At 39.8% G+C, this 21010-nt stretch overlaps 1 protein-coding gene across 2 annotated transcripts in view; it reads left to right on the top strand.

Annotated features, from left to right (window-relative positions):
• The window catches only part of CFAP91 (cilia and flagella associated protein 91), a 70515-nt gene extending 57750 nt beyond the window's left edge, over positions 1-12765 (top strand). For both annotated transcript variants that reach the window (XM_059687745.1, XM_059687744.1), the window contains exons 17-18: positions 2568-2721; positions 11123-12765. In XM_059687745.1, coding sequence (XP_059543728.1) covers positions 2568-2677 — 110 coding nt within the window. In that variant the 3' untranslated portion in view covers positions 2678-2721; positions 11123-12765. The remainder of the gene's footprint in view (positions 1-2567; positions 2722-11122) is intronic.
• Positions 12766-21010: the final 8245 nt, after the last annotated feature.

The following is a 21010-nucleotide window of genomic DNA, read 5'->3' as shown; positions in this document are numbered from 1 at the left end:
GAAGCAGCCCGTGGAGGCAGGGCACGTGCAGGTGACTGTTGAAAGCGGGGTGCCTGAAGGGTCTGACGCTGCTCTGCTGCCCCCCTGTGTCACGGATGCCTCCAGTGGCTGCCAGATCCCTATGGCAGAGTAAATACCCTCAGATGTCACCTGTCAACAGCGGATGTTTTGGAAGATTGATGCTTTTAGTCAACAGATAAGGAGGAAAAAGTGTGTCTTAAAAAAAGAATATTCTTTTGGAGCTTTCAGACTATTGGTGACAGACCCGATCCCAGAGGGAGGGGTGCAACCAGAGGTCAATACTTAAAGTGAAATAACATCTTAGTAGGTGTCAGAGTTATTAAGGGGGATTCTGGACATGTTTAAGAGAAGTGTAGTATTTAAGGCCATTTAACCAGGATAAAGGAAAGGTGGGGTTCTCATGGATTTGAAGAGAACAAAGAAATATCTTATTTTCCCATTATATGATTGCAGTATAATTTTTTAAACCAGTACCCTCTTCGATAAGCATTTAGCTAGTTTCCAGTGTGTGTGTGTTTTTTAAACATATTTTATTGATTCTTTACAGAGAGGAAGAGAGAGAGGGATAGAGAGCTAGAAATATCGATGAGAGAGAAACATTGATCAGCTGCCTCCTGCACACCTCCTACTGGGAATGTGCCCGCAACTAAGGTACATGCCCTTGATCGGAATTGAACCTGGGACCTTTCAGTCTGCAGGCCGATGCTCTATCCACTGAGCCAACCCGGTTAGGGCACCAGTGTGTTTTTCTATAACTAGCGGTGCTGCAATCAGTATATTTTACACACGCCCTGGTTGTGCTGCTGAGAATAAATTCCTAGCGGTGAATAAGGTATGTGAATTTTACATTTCAATAGACACTACCAAATTGCCCCACAAAAAGATTGTTCTAACTCATGCTCCCACCAGCAGCATATGATAGCGCCTATACGAGCAAAATTTAATTTTCAGGTAGTAAATATTTCTGTGTTACCTTATATTATAAAAGGGATATTGTTTTATCTAGATCCTTAAGAAAATATGCAACTCCTTTCTACTTCTCTGAGGTCCCAAGTGAGGTCAGCCTGTGTCAGATAAATTCTACCCAAGGGAATCCAAAGAGAGGGGGAAACTGTACTTAACAGTTACTCGTTTGTGACCCCTTCTCCAGCTCCTCCTGGCTCTGAGGGAAGGAGCTGGCGGGGGACTTGAGCTGAAGGAATCCAATGGGTCTTGTTTGTGGGCATGCTGGAAAAGTCCTTAGCCTCTTCACTTTAAATATTTAAAAAAATATATTTTTAATTGATGAGAGAGAGGAAGGGGGGAGAGAGAGCGAGAGAGCACAAGAGAGAGAGAGAGAGAGAGAGAGAGAGAGAGAGAGAGAGAGAAGACAGAAAGAGAGAGAGAGACAAAGAGAGAAACATAGATTTGTTGTTCCACTTACTTATGCATTCATGCACTCATTGGTTGCTTTTTGTATGTGCCCTGGCTAACTGGAGATTGAACCCACAACCTTGACATATCGGGATGATGCTCTAACCAACTGAGCTACCCAGCCAGGGTGGCCTCCTCCCGTTATGTGCATCAAATCAAGAAAACCTTATGGACAGGGAGCATGCACTAGAACCTTTGTTTCTCTTTTCAAATAAGTGAGCCATATGTATTATATGTACTCTTTACCCCAAGTTAAGATATTATATGCAGTCCATTTTGAGATATCTTGTTGGGTGTTTTTTTTTAGCTGAGGGGTGGGAAAGGCCTTGAAGAGACCTGTAAATGGATGTAAAATAACAGTAACTATTAAATTTTAAATGCTGCTAAGTTCTAGACAAGGTACTAAGCATTTTTAAAAGTACCTGATCTAAATTTCTTACAATAGCTGTAGGTGTGTTCTCATTATTCAGTTAAAGAACTTAGTGCTTAGACACATTATAGAACTTGCAGATTTGAACCATGATCTATGTGACTCCAAAGTCCCCATACTTTGGGTCATACTACTGTGAAGTGCTGCAGGTTGCTGTGTGACTTACCCTCTATAAATTTGGATGATGCCTGAAGAGCATAGAATCCACAGTACTTCTCACTGCCCTTTGCTAGCTATATGACTTTGGGCAGATTACTTAATCTTTCTGTGTCTCAGTTTCCTCATCTGAAAACGGGGATATTAATAAAACTCTCTTTTAGGGTCATGAGGTTTAAGTGAATAATTATATGCCAACTGCTTAAAACAGTGCATGGCATAAAATAAGGACAAATGCTAAATGCTAACATCATCATGATTACTTCTTTGCAAGGGAAATGTGGTGCTTAATATACTAAGCCTTGAGGATACACATTCTTAGAGTGTGGAGCTAGGACCACCTTCTAAAGCCATGAGCCTCCATATTAGAAACTGAGGTTCAAAGGGAAGTAGGGGGCACCTTACCTTTAAGTCATTTACGATCTTTGTGTTACGAAATTTGCATTCTGATGCAAAATTATCATTTCTATCACGACTGTTTTGAAAACATGTGGGAATGAATGAGTTCAGACTTTCAGAGTAAAAATTCTTCTGTCACTTGGCACAGTGAGGAACGCACAGCGGAAGCATATTCTTGCAGCCCATCAGATTATCCACAGGCACACAGGAGACATGCTTGCAAGGGACTTTGCTGAGCGACCGCAAGATGAGCACTGACAAGTTACTTAAGGAAAAAACTCAGAGTGAGAAAGACAGCTAAGGTGAGTTTGATTTTTCCATTTGGAAGGAAGTAGAGAGGAGGGAAAGTAGCACCATTCAGCTTTGAGCTATCTATAATAATAAAAGCATAATATGCAAATCAACCGAACAGCCAAACAGCTGAACAACCTTCTGGACGACCACACTATGACACCAGGCCAGCCAAGGCGGGTGCGATGCGATTGGTTGGGGGCCCCACCATTGCCCCATGATCACCTCGCGGAGCTCCATGATCCATCGCCCCCCAGAGAGAGGCCCAGGCTACCTGGCCCGCGGTGCTGCAGTGGGTAGGCGAGGCCTCCCTCCGCAGGGCATCGATCCCGGGACTCCTGGACTTTGAGAGGATGCAGGCAGGGCTGAGGGGCCTCCCCCCCTACCCCCAGTGCATGAATTTTGTGCACCGAGCCTCTAGTACTCTAATAATCATCATATGAAAAGATTGCCTATTGTTTAAGAAGATGAAGCACTCCCATGTAAACTGGCATATTTCATCTAGGATATGGAACATGCTATTGAAATTGTTAGAGAATATAGTAGATATTATAGCAGTTGGACTCTTGTGAGCAGAAAACAGGACTCTAGATTATTTTTATGGTTTCTTTTAGCGTGTGACTGTACTTATCACAAATAAAGCTGCAAAAAAAAGAGCTTGTTCTCATGGAGGTTCCCCTATTGCGTTGTGCTAGTTGTCAGCATAGCATGAGGCACAGCCTCCTGATTCCAGCTCAGATGCCTTCTGCAGTGTCCACCAGGGGTTGGTTTTAGGCTCAACTAAATAGTCACATGCATAAGACTGACATGGACCACATTTGATAGGATTTGCGTATCGGTCTACTCAGCAAGATACAAGGCAGGAACCGCAGCGTCCAGCAGAGCCTCAGACAGTTCTCTTCCTGTGGGAGCTCTTGCCGTAGCCACACAGAAGAACACAGCCACTTTCTTTAGCCCCAGGTTACATAGTTCAGGTACAAGGAAAAGAGATTCACATTGAGTGGGTGCAGGAGTTGTCTGGTTTACATGTCCCAGGGCCAGTATTGCTTGTAATAATTCCATAGGCAGAGTTTCCAGGGCCCCCCAATGGATTTGACCAGTTACAAAAGTCAGCACACTCAGGGTTAGCTCAAAGCTACAGTTTCCTATTCAGTATTAATAATTCACTTATTAACCCTTCCCAGTCAGATTCTAGTTACCACGCAGGGGTCATTTTTGACTCACGTAGTGTTAGTAACATACTTGACACTTATCACCTATCAGATTACTAGGAGAACAGAGCTAAAGAGTCAGTTGAAACTAAAATTCTCATGAGAAGGGAAAACGGAGTGAACCCTTTGCCTATACCTTCTCCCTCACCCTCCCATAGCAGAGGCACAGCATTCATTGTTGGGCCTGAGGGTATGCTGTCAGGTTAGGGAAGGAGCCAAAGCTTAGGGGGGAAATTGAGCCTGGCGGTCAGAAGGTTTGGGGGTTGGCCATCTCTGCCACCAATTGTAGAATCTTATACAATTAATTTCTTTTCACTTGAGACATGCCCATCCTCATGTGACCGAGAGACTGTCTTAGGAGAATCTGCTGGGACTTTAAGTCTTAATAAAAGAGGGTCATGGCAGGAGGTAGGGGGGTAAGAGATCAACCAAAGGACTTGTATGCGTGCATATAAGCATAACCAATGGACATAAGACACTGGGGGATAGGGGAGGCTAGGGGACTGTCTAGGGCGGGGGGGGGGGGGAAATGGACACATATGTAATACCCTTTGTATTACTTTAAGCAATAAAAAAAATAAAAATAAAAATAAAAAATAAATAAAAAGAGGGTCATGGAAGGAGGGTTGAGATGAGGGGGCAGTGAAGAAAGCAAACAGAGAAAAAAACTGATAAAGGACTCTTAAATATCAGGCTGTGGATATCATTACAGCAGAAAAGCTTTTTTATTTTTAATATACTTTTATTGATTTCAGAGAGGAAGGGAGAGAGAGATAGAAACACCAATGATGAGAGAGAATCATCGATGGGCTGCCTCCTGCACACCCCACACTGGGAATCGAGCCCACAATCCAGGCATAAGCCCTGACCAGGATTTGAACCATGACTCTCTGGTTTATAGGTTGATGCTCAAACACTGAGCCACACAAGCCAGGCAGTAAAGCTTTTGTTTTTAATTAATAATGAAATAACCTCTGAAATCATTGAAGATATAATCCATATATTTATTTGCATGTTATATACTATCTGTATAATATAATTTGAAGGACCAAAGCATTTTGCCTATCATTATTGTGATAAAAGTCAACCTTGTTGTTGGGGTAGTCATTTTTCTTGCATGCAAATGTGATGAGATTAATAATTTACATAGTTTGACTTGAATACATCTGCATTTACTTCTTAGTATAACACACCTGTTCTATGACATCCATGGTGATCTGTGAAATCAAGCCACAGGAGTGTTAAAATGATTTTTTCCTTTATGCTTACTGAAACTAAAATACATTTCATTAAAACCCATTATATAGTTATAAAGTACAGTTAAAAATATAGTTGCCAAGCTAACCAAAGACAGCAAGAAAGAGCAACCGATAAATTAATAAAGTATCTTCTTAACACTCTATTGAATGTTTGGAACATGATGCTTAATGGCCCCCTAGTACATATTTCTCCTCCTTCCTTCTCTCAGAGGGAAGATGGGAAGGACAGCTGTGAGATTATAACAATGCTTAGAGAAAGGGACCACTGATTAAAATTTTTTAAATTGGCTTGAAGACAATAAAGAGCTAATAAAGCAGTGAGGAATTTCTGGGCAAAAATTTAGCAGAAGACAAATTCAGAGCTTTGGAGCTGGCCTTTGGAGCCACTTTTTTTTTTTTAACCGGAGGGAATATGCAAATTCTTTAAAAAATGTGGCTGAAAGGCTTAACAGTGCTTTTATCAGCTTTGTAAAACTAGGGGGACAAAAACTGCAGTCAACTTGAGGCTCTGGTAAACCTCCTCCATTTGGGCTGGGACTCGGAAAGGCTGTGCTCTGGTAGTAAGGGTTGCTTGGGTGTAAACCCAGCATGTCAAACTTGCAGTGCAGACCACAATGAATATTTTTGCGGTCCAGCCAATATAACGGTACGTAAGAAACATTTTAATAAAAATTTCGTAACTTAATTTTTACAATATCCTGTTATACATAATTATTAGTAATGAACTACAACGTTCGCTAATGACTGATTACTATAATCTTGTTGCATTCATTTCCCTTATGCGCCTAACGCACAGGCACACCATTTCTCTCCACTAATACTAGCAGCGAATATTTTAGCAGCCAATTGCCATGTCATCAGTCTTGTACTGACTTGTGTGGTGTGCACAACAGGAAATACTTCACTTTCGGAGAACAAGAAAAATAGGTTTATCTGCATTATGCTTATTAATTTGTGCAGCTATTCAGTATCTGGTAAGTTAATGTTCAAGAAAAAATATTAATTTTATGAAAATGTTCTATTATTTTATGTTAACGATTACTCATTTATTTCAGCTCTTTGTATTCAGTATGTCTCTATCACAATAAACCTACGTTTCTGTGAAAATTGAAGCTTTTGGGGTTTTTTAGCCCACATGAACTTAAACCTTATTTATTTGGCCCATGTTAGCCTTTGAGTTTGACATGCTTGCTGTAAACTATCCCTCTCATAGACTACAGTTCAGCTTCTAATCATTTGAATGATCCAAAAAATATCTCAACCTCAGAAATTAAATTAAAGAGCTACTTAATTCCTGTTGCCTCAAAAAACTTGTCAGAAACAAAAGTTAAATTCTCATTGGAGAAAGTTGACATTATTCTAGACCTCAGTTTATTTTCACAAACAGTTTTTCATGTACAATTTCCAGAACACAATAAAAAATGTCCCGATTTATAAGGAGGCACATAAAAATGTAAATAAGCAGCAGCAGAAATTATGTAGATCATAGAAACAGACCTAAAGGGAGCTAAAATATTGGAATTAGTAGACATGGATTTTAAAATAACTATGCTTATTGCTTTGGATTTCTAGTCTCCAGAATTGTGAGAAAATAAGTTTCTGTTATATAAGCTGCCCAGTCTCTGGTGTTTTGTTATGGCAGCCCACTCTAAGATTTTGATCCCAGGAGTAGAGTGTTGCCACAACAAATATGTAAGCATGTGGAAGCAGCTTTGGAACTAGATAATGGGCAGAGGCGGGAAGAGTTTTAAGGTGCATGTTGGAGATACGGATGCTCATGGCAATTCTGGTGAACTTTCAGACAGAAGTGAGGAATGCGTTATTGGAAACCAGAGGAAAGGCAATCCATGTTATAAAGCAGCAAAGAACTTAGCTAAACTTCGTTGTTTTATGGAAGGTGGAACTTGAAAGCATGAAATTGGATGTTTAGCTGAGATTTCTAAACAAAATGTTGAAGGAGTTGGCTTCTTCTGGCTGCTTATAGTAAAATGTGAGGGAAGAGCGATGAAGAAGGAATTGTTAAGCAAAAAGGGGCAAGAAATTGAAGATTTGGAAGATTCTTAGCCTATCTGTATTTCAAAGCGTAAGAAAGTATATTCTGAAACGAACACTAAGGATGTGGCTGAACAGCTATTTGACAGAGAGCTTATGGGAATTGAAAGGGCTGGAGATGGCATGAGATGAAGGAATGCTGTCAGGCTTCTTGGATTTGACCAGATGAGACAATACAGCTATTATGCTCCAAATGTGCACAATTCTTCAATAGACAAAAATAACCTGGAAGGCGATTTAAAATTAGGGCCACTGTCTCAGTTTCAACAGGTCAGATGATTTCTGCCCAGAACCTTAAGGGTGGGACCACCCATAGGACCCTACCCAGGGAGCCGTACAGATGAAGGGGTGGGGTCACCTTACATGGGAGTAATTGGGCCATGCTAGTGACCTGGAAGCTAGGACAATGAGCTAAAGGATTAATCTCAAGCTTTAAGATCCAGTAGAATTTGTCTGGCTAAGCTTTGGACTTGCATGGGACCCATTCCTTTTTTCTTCCTTCTCACTTCTCCCTTTTGGAGTGAGAATATCTATCCTGTGCCTGACACATCATTGTATTTTGAAGCACATAACTTGTCTGATTCACAGCTGGAGAAGAATGTTGCCTCAAGATGAATCAAACCTTGAGACTCACCCACATGTAAATTAGACGATATTGAGATTAGATATTGGACTTTAGAATTTAGAAGTGATGTTCAAATGAGTTAAGACCTTGGAGCTGTTGGGATGGAATGAATGTATTTTGCATGAGAAGGATGTGAATTTGGGGGATGGGTGTGGAATGCTCTGCACTGAATTGTGTCACCCCCAAATTCATATGTTGAAGCCTTTAACCTCTAAGACAGTGGTCGGCAAACTCATTAGTCAACAGAGCCAAATATCAACAGTACAACGATTGAAATTTCTTTTGAGAGACAATTTTTTTAAACTTAAACTATATAGGTAGGTACATTGTTATTAACTTAATTAGGGTACTCCTAAGGCTTAGGAAGAGCCACACTCAAGGGGCCAAAGAACCGCATGTGGCTCTCGAGCCGCAGTTTGCCGACCACGGCTCTAAGATATTGACGTTCGGAAATGAGGCATGTGGGAGATAATTAGGATTCGATGAGATCATGAGGGTGGGCCCCTCATGACGGGAATAGTGTCTTTGTTAGAAGAGACACTAGGGTTTGCTCTCTGTCTTTCTCTGCCATGTGAGGACACAGCTAGAAGGCAGCCATCCGTAAAATGTTTCCTAAAGCAGTGCAGCCATTTCAGAGTTGAAATTATGCAGTGTGTTCTCTGATAAAAATGCAATGAAATTAGAAATCAATGACAAGATAATTCTAAGATGTTTGGAAATTTAGAAATGTAGGTGTAAATAATCTCTTCATCAAAAAAAAGTGTCAGGACAGAAACTAGAAAATATTTTGAACTGAAGAATAACAAAAATGCCATGTATGTATCAAACTTGTGGAATGCTGCTAGTGTGGCGCTTACACAGGAATTTGTAGTCTTAAAGGCATTTATTAGAAAAGAAAAGGTGAAAATAAGACTAAGCATCCTTTTTAAGAAATTATAGAAAGAACAGCAAATTAGAGGCAAAAATGTAAAAGGAAGAAAATAACAAAATAAAAATAACAGAAATTAATAAAACAGAAAATAGACATGTCTTCTGATTCTAGGTAGGATGTAGTAGGTAGCTATAATAATGAGAAGATAATGGGCACATAGTAAGTGTTATATTTCTAAAGGCATCGGAGAGCTGTGGAAACAAGGGGACTAGATGCACTAGAATGGCAGAGAGAAAAGAGTCCTTCCTGAGTGATCTGAGGTCGCTGGCCATTTTCTTCCTCTGAGCATTGGCCACATCTGGGCACAAGCTAAGACACAGGCTTGACGAAGACCGAGGAACTTTACTAACGGAATGGCGATCTGCTTTATAGACTTCCTGAACTGTCAAAAGCTAAAAGATGCCTTGGGCCGATGAACACAGTACAATATACAGATGATATATTATTGAATTGTACCCCTGAAACCCATATCCTTTTATTAACCAGTGTCACCCCAATGAACTCAATAAAAAATACAATAAAATATTTTTTAAAAAATCCTTTGTATATTATTCTAGTCCCATTTTTTTAAGAAAGAGAGGAGATTAGGACACAGGCAACATACAGATCAGGAGGTGGCCATGTGAAGATACAGCAAGAAGGTAGCCATCTGCAAGCCAGGAAGAAAGGCCTCAGAAGGCACGAGCCTGCTGGCACCTTGATCTTGGACTTACGGTCTCCAGAACCAAGAGAAAATAAAGTTGTTATTTAAGCCGGCCAGTCTGGGGTATTTGTTATGGCATTCCTGGCTAACTAACAAAAAATTACAGAATTAAAACAAAAAGTTAAAAGAAAGCAGAGAGATAAATTGAAGAAGGAATTGCTAAGCAAAAAGGAACAAAAAGTTGAAGAGTTCAATTCTTACACATATATGCAGTGGATATATTTTCTGAGTTTAAATTACACGTCCAGGGGCAGTTTTCAACCCTGAAACAAGTGCAAAGGAAATGTCCATATTTCAAGTCTATTTGTGCAATGGAGGCATGTCCACCTAACCCTCCAATGGAAGTGATTGAACTGTGTTGTAATGAGATGTCAAAAGGCCTCTAATGGAATTCTAGAAATGCCTTCTACGTAACAAGTACGCACAATTAGAAGCCTGTGCTCATAGCAGGACCATTTCTTGATAGCGGCATTGGAGCAAGTGCCTGTGTGGACGACATCTTCAAAGTGGAGGTGGGGAATGTCTCCTTGCACATCACCATTAACAGCGAACATTTGCAGTCTATTTTGAACTTCAGTTAAGCAAAATTATTCCTAAATACTAGTTCATTCTCATTAGTAGATCTCTATTACAAAAAAAACCCTGTAGTTAATTATATTATTAGTCTTTTGAATTTTATAAAAAAGAAAAATAGTGTGATGGTTTGTTTTCTCTCTTGTTATTAGAGTACCTACATAATGTCCTGGATTTTGTCTCTTGGCCCATAGAGGCTAAAATACTATCAGTCTCTTTGCAGAAAAAGCGTCAATCCCCACTTTCCAGCAGTTAAAATCAATGATGGAGAACTAAATAGAGCAACATGGATGAATCTCACAGATAAAGGGTTAAAAGAAGAAAATTTTTAAAAATCTAAAATGAGTATCGCTATGAAGTTCAAAATGTTGTGTTTAGGAATGCATGATTAGGAGGTAAAGATATAAAGAAAAGCAAGGAAGTGATGACTTTACAAATAAGAATAGTGATTACATTTAGAGGGTGGGAAAGGACTGTGATTGGGAAGGAGCAAGTGGGAGCTTATAGGGCTTGTTGATGGGGCGGGGGGTATTTACACAGACGAATCTTCTACATGAATTTATTAGGCTGCACATTGGTTTTCTGTACTTTCCTATTTGTGTAATATCCCATAATTAAAACTTAGAAATGTGTATGTGTATACACATGCATGTGTATACCTGCATCGTGCCTGCAACACACACAGACAATTTCTGGAAGATCCACAGAAGATGGGTAAGTAGTAGTTGGTAGGCATGGAGCTGGAGACTGAAGGTCAGACTGAGGGGAAAAAGACTGACTTTCTTCATGTTTTTCTAGATCCTTTATGGTGCATATATCTTAAGTTTCCAATTATAACCCAGTTAATGTAAAGGTTTCTTAAGTGCTAGAATTTGGAAACTGAGACCCTGTAAGCGAAGAAACATTTGGACCAGGGGCTCATAGCAGCAGAGCGGGAATGTGCCCGGGGCTGTCTGACTTCAACACCGGGGCTCTGTGCCATTGTGTCACAGTAACTTTTTGGATGTATTGTTTTGATAATGATTGTTTCTCATGGACGTTTGTGTTGTTTCTTACAGGCTATGATCTTTTTAAAAGAAGCTATACAAATCATCATAAAGAATTTCAGTAGTCCGTGCTTCTCCCAAGATGTGTGTCTCTTATGGGCTTGTCAATGTGTGATTCATGAAGAGTATATTTCTCTTAAACTCACAATAATTTAAAATGGTGTTCAGTAATAATAATCAAATGAAGGAGCTTTATTCTCTTTGGTCTGTGTGCCAAAAGGCATGACAAGAAGCTTCATAGCAGGACCATTTATGAGAGGCCTAAACTAGAAACCCAGATGTCCATCTACATTGCAATAGACAAATGGTGCTATAGTAATACCATCAGCTCACTACTGGGCTTTAGATCTAAGAAGTATATTCATGCAACACCTGTAGAGAGGGCGATGTTAGAGAGCCATCTGCCCATCCTGTGCTGACAAACATCAGTGTTGGATGGATCCTTCCTCATTTAGAGATAGGTAAATAGGAAAAACAATAAATAAACAAAAGCATCAACAACAAATTAACATGGGACCTGTGCAAAGAATTGACAAAAGAAAATGTATGTTACTCTAAAAATGTATGTTACTCTTATAAAATACCTTATTATAGAAAACAAGAAACATTATCTGCTTGATGTTTTGAATAGGAGGCAAAAAAAAGTGGCCTTTTAGGAAACTGAAACAGGAAGTAATAAGAACAGACAGCAGCCAGAGAACAGACAGATGCAGGCTGAAAAGAAAAGAAAGCTGGCTGGTACTGGAAATAATGGGGGGAACACTATGTGAAGTAGATGACTGTCTAACTGCTATGCTGTACACCTGAACTAATACAAAATAATACTGAATGTAAACTGCATTTGAGCAAAAATTTTACATTAAAAAAATAAAGCTGGCTAGATGAAACACACACACACACACACACACACACACACGCACACACACACACAAGGCTAAAAATCCAATGACATCATTTGGATGAAGTTAAAAGAACAGATATCTCACAGCAGAGAATAAAATTGGTATGTAGCTGACAAAATTGTTAAGTCGTCCAGTATGGGGTGGGAAGGAAAGGGCAAATTTTGAAAAGGACAAAGGAACCAAAACATGTAAAATGGAAACAATAATCAAAGATTTTCTGAGCTGAAAAAATACCTGATCATTCAAACTTGAAAGGCTTTACCTTGTCCTTGAAAAGCCAGGATTGGGCATCTTTTTCCCCGTCCTGAGGATCACAGACAAACAGATAAGCACTACACAAGTAAGAAGGCAATTGAATTTTGTTTTTTCCTTTAAAATTGCTAACCTGAGATAGGTAAAGGTTATATTAGTCAATCCTGAAAAAAAAATCAGGAACACAAAATGAGAAGAATTGAGTTAGGGTAGACAGGATAGAAAGTGGGAACAACTGACTTTCTTTGTAAAGAGCCTAAAGTAACTATTTTAGGCTTTGCAGGCCAGATGGTCTCTGATGCTGCTACTCAACTCTGCTGTTGTAGAGTGAAAACAGGCATAAATAACACATAAATGAGTAACTGTGGCTGTGTTCCAATACAACTTTATTTACAAAAACTGGCAGCAGACAGGATTTCGCCCATGGACCATAGTTTGCCCATTCCTTCTCTATAGCGATGAACTAAAGTTAAAATCAATACCAACTTTTAAAAGGATTTAAATGGCTTCTAATAAAGAACAAGAAACTTAGAATATTTTCTTTCTTTTTTAATCCTCAACTGAGGATATTTTTTCTATTGATCTCTAGAGAGAGAGTAGAAGGAAAGGGAGGAAGTGGTGGGGGGGGGGAGGAGAGAGAGAGATAGAGAGAAACATCGATGTGAGAGAGAACATGGACTGGTTGCCTCTTGTGTGCTCTGAATTGACCTGGGATTGAACCTGCAACTTGGGTATGTGCCATGACCGGGAATTGAACTCATGACCCTTTGGTCTGCAGGTTGGTGCTCTAACCACTGAGCAACTGATCAGGGCTAAACTAGAATATTTTCTAAAAAAAACTTTAGTCTTCCAAAAACTGTTTTTTATTTAGACAAAAAGAAAAAAATATAAGGTATTACAGAATTCTCATTAGCTAACTGAAGTTTACCAGGGGAGGACAACTTTTTCTGATACTGGCAACTCTCTAATTATAATGACTTGAATTTAAACACCCAACTTTGATAACCTTTGCTTTTGAATATAAATCACCTGAGCAATGAGCAAAACTTATGTTAAAAGCCATGTTATCATGGCAACCAGAGCCATGCAGTAGATTGAGGCTAAACTAATATAGTCAGATAGAAGCCCGGTGCACGAATTCATGTACCAGTGAGGTCACTCAGCCTGACCTGTGGGATCAGGCTGAAGCTGGCTCTCTGACATCTCCTGAGGGGTCCTGGGTTGCGAGAGGGCTCAGACCAGGCCAAGGGACCCCACTGGTGCACAATCAAGGCCTGGGAGGGACCACAGGAGGGCTCCAGGGCATGTCCAGATGTCTAGCTCAGTCCCAATTGGCCAGACCCCAGCAGTAAACTAACCTACTGGTTGGAGCATCTGCTCCCTGGTGGTCAGTGCACATCATAGCGAGCGGTTGAGCAGCCTTAGCATATCATTAGCATATTATGCTTTGGTTGAAGGGCTGACCGGTCGACTGGACACTTAGCATGTTAGGCTTTTATTATATAGGATAGCAATACACAATCACAATAAATGAACTTCTGAGGTTGAAAATGGATACATAATCAGATATAGTGAATCCTTGTGCCACTTAACAAAGGCATTGCTTCTCTTCAAAATGCTTAAAAATAGGCAAGGTAAAATCCAAGGAAGAAGTATGTAGTGTGAGTACACACTTTGGGATGAGAAACTATTAGCACAAAATTTTTGGATATTCCAAATTTCTGAAGTGCAGAGCTCCCAGATAAATTACATTAACGTCTGAGTATATGCTAGTTCAAGGGGAGCTCCCACTACAAACTCTCATCCCTGCTTCAATTCTAGACCATGGTACCCACTCGAGAGTAGAGTTGCATCTAGTAAGAAGACTTGGAGTGCGTTTACTGAGCAGGCTGCACGGAGGTTCACAGACCCACTTACTAGCAGAATGGAGAATGCCAGTGAGCACATGAGTGACAATGAATGGCCTTCAACTGTGCTTACAGTGAAGCAAAAGCCAAGCTAACGCCTTCACAGTGCAGTGGCATGGAGGTTAAGAGAGTGGGCTCTGGAGTCAGATGGTCTGAATCCAAATCCCAGTCCAATGACAATATGTCCTCAGACAAGTTACTTGACCTAACTAAGCCTTAGCTTCTCTGCATCTAAAATGGTATAATCGTAGCATGAAGATGTAATGAATTAATTCATGTAAAAGGCTTAGAATAGCAACTGGCATATGGTAAGCACCCAATAATCACCAATTCACTAATTTTACTGTCACTATGGGATAGAAGCAAAAGAGAGATGGGTGGAGCATGTTTTTTGCTTTTAAGGCAAAATAGCTGCACCTATCGCTTCATGAAAAGTGGACCAGTGGATGTCAGTCTTTAGCAGATGAGTTTCTCCATCTCACTTGGGGAGAGTAAGAGAGAGAATATGAATGTGCTGTCAGCCCTCCCTCCCTGCAAGTGGGGAAGGGAGAGGACTGAGTGCCCCTGTTCTGTAGAACCATGAAGTATAATAATAAAAGTGTAATATACTAATTAGACTGGACAGCCAAACGGCCTTCTGACTGTCATTCCGGATGTCCTTCCTGATGAAGCCATGGCAGCAGGTGCCAGGGGCGATCAAGCAGGCAGGTGAGCAGTTAGGGGTGATCAGGCAGGCAGGCTTAGTGTTTAGGAGTGATCAGGCAGACAGGGGAGTGGTTAGGGGTGATCAGGCAGACAGGCGAGCAGTTAGGGGTGATCAGGCAGGCAGGCTTAGTGTTTAGGAGTGATCAGGCAGACAGGGGAGTGGTTAGGGGTGATCAGGCAGGCAGGTGAGCAGTCAGGAGTCAGCAGTCCCAGATTGTGAGAGGGATATCCAACTGCTGGCAGTCGGACATCCCCTGAGGGGTTCTGGATTGTGTGAGGGTGCAGGCCGGGCCAAGGGACACCCCTTTGGGATGAGAAACTATTAGCACAAAGTAAGTACACACTTTGGGATGAGAAACTATTAGCACAAACTCTCATTTTATTTTTAAACCTCCTGTACACAAATTTCATGCACTGGGCCTCTAGTTTACAATAGAGCCTCCCTCTGACTGGACATCAAAGCAGTAGAAGAAAGTATCATGAGAAGAATTTTCCAGAAAACATTGAAAAATGAGGAAATCTTTTACTAAGAGGCACCATTTACTGCCAAATGTTGAAAAAACCAGAAACAGGGCTACGGTGGTTCTCAACCATGGCCTCATGTTGAAGTCATCTCAGTACTTTAAAAGTTGGTTCTTGGACCTCTCTCCAGACCAATTAAGACAGAATCTTTATAAAGGGCTGATATCCAAAATATATACAGAACTCATACAACTCAATGGCAAAACCTCCCCCAAATAATCCTATTAAAATTGGCAGAAGATCTGAATAGACATTTTCCAAAGAACATGTACAGATGGCCAGCAGGTGTGTGGAAAGATGCTCAGCATCATTAATTATCAGGGAAATGCAAATCAAAATCACATGATATATCACCTTACACCTGTTAGAATGGCTATTACCCAAAACACAAGCAATAAATATTGGCAAGCATGTGGAGAAAAGGGAACACTGTGCGTTATTGGTGGGAGTTATTGTGCAGCCACTATGGAAAACAGTATGGAGGTTTCTCACAAAATTAAAAAAAGAACGATATCATATTACCCAGCAATTCCACTTCTGGATGTTTATCTGAAGAAAACAAAAGCACTAACTTGAAAAGATAGATGCATCTAGGTGTCCATTGGTGGATGAATGGATAAAGAAATGATTGTATAGTATACAATGGAATGTTATTCAAACATAAAAAAGAATGAAATCTTGCCATTTGGGACAACATGGATGAACCTTGAAGGCATTATGCTAAGTGAAATAAGTCAGACAAAGACAAATACTATATGATCTCTCCTATATGTGGAATCTAAAACAAAACAAAACCCCTCAAGCTTATAATGCAGAGAACAGAGGTTACCAGAGGCAAGGAAGGGGGCTGGGAGGAGTGGCTAAAGGGCATACATTAATTTTATTAAGGAATCTGTGTTACAGCTATTTGACATAACTTCATGGAAGGAAGTGGGGGAAATTTACCCAAGTAACTTAGGAAATGAGTAGAGACTAGAAGCCTAAAGGAGATATACATAAGCACTGTACTGTAGTTAAAGATGTTTCCCATGGGAATCCACATTAACAGTCTGATACCTCTAAACGTGAATACTGGGATTGAGCAAATAAGCTAACAGATGATAGATAGTGGTAATAAATAAATAAATAAATAAATAAATAAATAAAAGCACCTTCAGAAGTGTAGCCAGGCAAGGGTATTTTTTTTTAAAGCATCTCAAGTGATCTAATATTCATTCAAGATTTAGAATAAGAGAAAGACGCCTTCCCCAAGGACACTGTCCCTCCCCAGGTGTTTACCCTTTGGAGAGAGAGACCATGGAAGAGTCTTCAGTATAGGTTTAAATTATATTTTATTTTTAAACCTCAAGGATTCCAAAACAAACAAAAAATGTGGGAGGAAGCACTGATACCAGCACAGTCGTAACACATGTACGTCCCCTGCCATCGCAGGCGTCACACCTGACTGTGATTGTCTACGGAATCCTCTCGCTTGCCCCTGGCCTGTGAGCTCTGCGGGCAGAGCAAGTGCTATGCTTCTGAGTTCATTTGTCCCTATTCCGGGTGCCTGGCACAGTCTCTGACACACGGTCATCTCCCAATAAGTAGTTATTTAGTGCAAGTCTATATCTTTAATGTTTGTAGAAGCGAACATTTGTGTGGTGTTGAAAGACAATTATGATGTCTTGGTATTTGATGTAATGAAATGAGTTTTCAAGAACATCATTCTAATTTATAACATTCACTTCTAGTTAATAAGGGTTTAATGTTTTGTGATTCGGTTGGTGACTGTTGTCCAGGGACTAAGTCGTGACGGAGAGGCCTTCTCACCACGCCCTGAGAGGCACTGACCCTGCTTGTCCAACCACATACAGCTTCCCAGCCCAGGACGCCTCCAACCACCGTTTTAGAGAAAACGCAGAAATGTTCTTCTCACTGTTTATTTTACTTTCAATAAAGGTTAAAGATATTATATTTAAACATAACTATAAAGTAAGTTTCCAATTATGACAGAAAGAAGAAGTCAGCAATTCTCCACTAAAAAAAAAGTACGTAACTGGACAAAATTGTCAGAAACACCCATTTTAGGGCACCAGCAGTGGACAGCAAACTGAAAACCTGCTAGAGATTTAGGTAAAAACAGAAATCTGCTGCTACACCCCCACCCCACCCAGCTCAGTCCGCAGGGATGGCAGCTTTCCAGCCAGCAGCTGTGATGCCAAAGGGGAGACTGGGGTGCAATCTTGTGACTTTACCGGCTGAAAGCAGCAATCTCAGAAATAAACAGGAGGGGGACAGAGCCCATAGCTTTGCTAGCCCAAGGATGCAGTCCCAGTTGGGATGAGCAGCAGACCTAACAGAAATGTAATGGGGAGATCCTGGGAGTGTTGAGATAAGTTCTCTGTACATCCCTGGCTGACTGAGAATACTACAAGTTAACCCAAACAGGGAAAGGAATAGAGAAATAAAACCCAGACAGGACAAATAGAACACAAATAGCAACACAGTCCACCTAAACCCAACCATGACATACACTAAATATTAGTGGTTCAAACACTCTAAATAAAAAGCACAAGTTGTAAAATGGATTTTTAAAAAGCAAAAGCCACTATATGGCACTTATAAGGGAAACTGATAATATAAAAACAAAGAGTGAAAGTAAGTAAATGGAAAAAGACACACCAGGACAATATTTAGCATAGAGTGGTTCTATTGCTATACCTGGCAAGAAAATGGGAAGGCAAAGAGTATTACCACTGGAATAGAATAGAGAACCCAGAAATCGACCCAAACCACTATGCTCAATTAATAATTGACAAAGGAGGCAAGAGCATAGAATGGTGTCAAGACAATCTTTTCAATTAAATGGTGTTGGGAAAATTGGACAGATCCATGCAAAAACAAAAAAAAATGAAACTAGACCACCAACTTACACCATACACAAAAATAAACTCAAAATGTATAAAGGACTTAAACATAAGATGGGAAAACATAAAAATATTAGAGGAATCCAAAGGCAGCAAAATCCCAGACATATGCCGAAGCAGTATCTTCATCGATACAGCTCCTAGAGCAATGGGAACTAAAGAGAAAATAAACAAATGGGACCCCATAAAAATAAAAGGCTTCTGCACAGCAAAAGAAACCATCAACAAAACAACCAGAAACAATACTGCATGGGAGAACGTAATTGCCAATGTTGTCACTGATAAGGGTTTAATCTCCAAAATTTACAAAGAACTCATGCAACTTAACAAAAGGAAGATAAACATCTCAATTAACAATTGGGCAGTGGACCTAAATAGATACTTTTCGAAAGAGGACATAAGGAAGGTCAAGAGACATATGAAAACATGCTCAAAGTCACTAATCATCTGAGAGATGCAAATCAAAATGACAATGAGGTACCATCTCACACCTGTCAAGAGTGGCTATCATCAACAAATCAACAAAGGACAAGTGCTGGTGAGGATGTGGAGAAAAAGGAACACTTGTGCACTGCTGGTGGGAATGCAGACTGGTGCAGCCATTATGGAAGACAGTATGGAGTTTCCTCAAAAAACTAAAAATGGAACTTCCATTTGACCCAGTGATCTCACTTCTAGGAATATATCCCAAGAAACTAGAAACACCAATCAGAAAGGATATGTGTACCTCTATGTTCATAGCAGCACAATTCACCAAAGCTAAGTGCCCATCAGCAGATGAGTGGTTTAAAAAACAGTGGTACATCTACACAATGGAATACTATGCTGTGGTAAAAAAGAAGGAATTCTTACCATTTGCAACAGCATGGATGGAACTGGAGAGCATTATGCTAAGCGAAATAAGCCAGTCAGAGAAAGATAAATACCACATGATCTCACTCATTTATGAAATAAACTGATGAACAAAAACAGATCCAGAGACAGAGAAGCATTGATCAGACTGTCAAACCTCAGAGGGAAGGTAGGGGGAGGGTGGGAATAAGAGGGAGAGACCAACCGAAGGACTTGTATGCATGCATATAAGCATAACAAATAGACACAGACACCAGGGGGGGGTGAGGACATGAGTGGGGGGCAACTGGGGGATAAGGACACATATGTAATACCTTAATCAATAAAGAAAAAATAAAATAAAAAATTTTTAAAAAAGAGTATTACCAGAGATTTTTAAAAATGCTTTAGCTCAGCCAGTATGGCTCAATGGTTGAGCATCGACCTCTGAACCAGGAGGTCATGATTTGAATCCCAGTCAGGGCCCATGCCTAGGTTGCAGTCTTGATCCCGGAAATCAGTAAAAATATATTTTTTAAAAGAATGCTTCATAATGGTAAGAGGATCAATTCATCAGGAAAACTGAACAATCTTCACTATTTATGCCCCTAATAGCTAAGCTTCAAAATCCATGACAAAACTGGCAGAAGTAAAGAAAAAGACAAATCTAAAATCATAGTTGTAGATTTAACACCTTTCTCTCAATAATGGATAGAACAATTAGACAAGAAATCAGTAAGGTTATACAAAGTTTGAACAATTTGACCTAATCAAAACACTACACCCAACAATTACAGGACACATATTCTTTTCAAGCATACATAGATCATTTATCAAGACAGGCCATATCATGGGCCATAAAGCAAGTGTCAATAAATTTCAAAAGACTGAAATTTAATAGAATAAGTTCTTTGGCCACAGAAATAATTAAATTAGAAATCAGGAGAAAAAAATAGTGTTAGAAAATTCTCAAATATTTGGAGGTTAAACAGTACATTCTAAATAACCTTTGTGTTAAAGAAGAAATGACATTGGAAATTAGAAGATACTTAGACCAGAATGATTGAGAAAATATAACTTTGAAATTTGAGATGCACCTAGAGCAGTGCTTAGAGAGAAATGTGTAACTTTATATACTCATCTTAGAAGAAAAAGTTTAAAAGCAGTTATCTAAGTTCCCACCAAGAGAAAAGCAAAGCAAAGTAAACCAAAGTGTGTGGTAAGAGGGATATTTTAAGGTAAGAGCAGAAATCAGTGAAATAAAACTTACCAATAACAGAGATAACAAAATCAAAATTTGGTTATTTGAAAGATTAATGAAAGTAACAAACTCCTAGAAAGACTGATTTAAAAAAGAAAAACACGAATTATGTCAAGAATCAGAGAGGGGCCGAAACCAGTTTGGCTCAGTGGATAGAGCGTCGACCTGCGGACTGAAGGGTCCTGGGTTCGATTCCGGTCAAGGGCATGTACCTGGGTTGTGGGCACTTCCCCAGTGGGGGATGTGCAGGAGGCAGCTGATCGATGTTTCTCTCTCATCGATGTTTCTAACTCTCTCTCTCTCTCTCTCTTTCCTCTCTGTAAAAAATCAATAAAATATATTAAAAAAAAAAAAAAGAATCAGAGAGGGGATATCACTACACTGAAAGAGGGAATGTCTCTACAGGTCCCACAGGCATGAAAAGGATAAGAGGGAATAAATTTGATAGCGTAGATGGAATGGGCCAAGTCCTTATATCCATAATCTCCATAATAAATAATTTTAAAGACTGGTAAATTGTACTCTAAAATTTTTGAAATAATATTAATAAATTAAATAAAAGTGCCTGGCAATTTAAAGACACTTAAATACTTGAATGATTTCTTGAATTCCTA

Source organism: Myotis daubentonii, chromosome 3 (genome assembly GCF_963259705.1).
Source record: "Myotis daubentonii chromosome 3, mMyoDau2.1, whole genome shotgun sequence".
Taxonomy (NCBI): Eukaryota; Metazoa; Chordata; class Mammalia; order Chiroptera; family Vespertilionidae; genus Myotis; species Myotis daubentonii.
The sequence above is the reverse complement of the archived record's forward strand: the minus strand, read 5'-3'. Positions and strand labels throughout refer to the sequence as shown.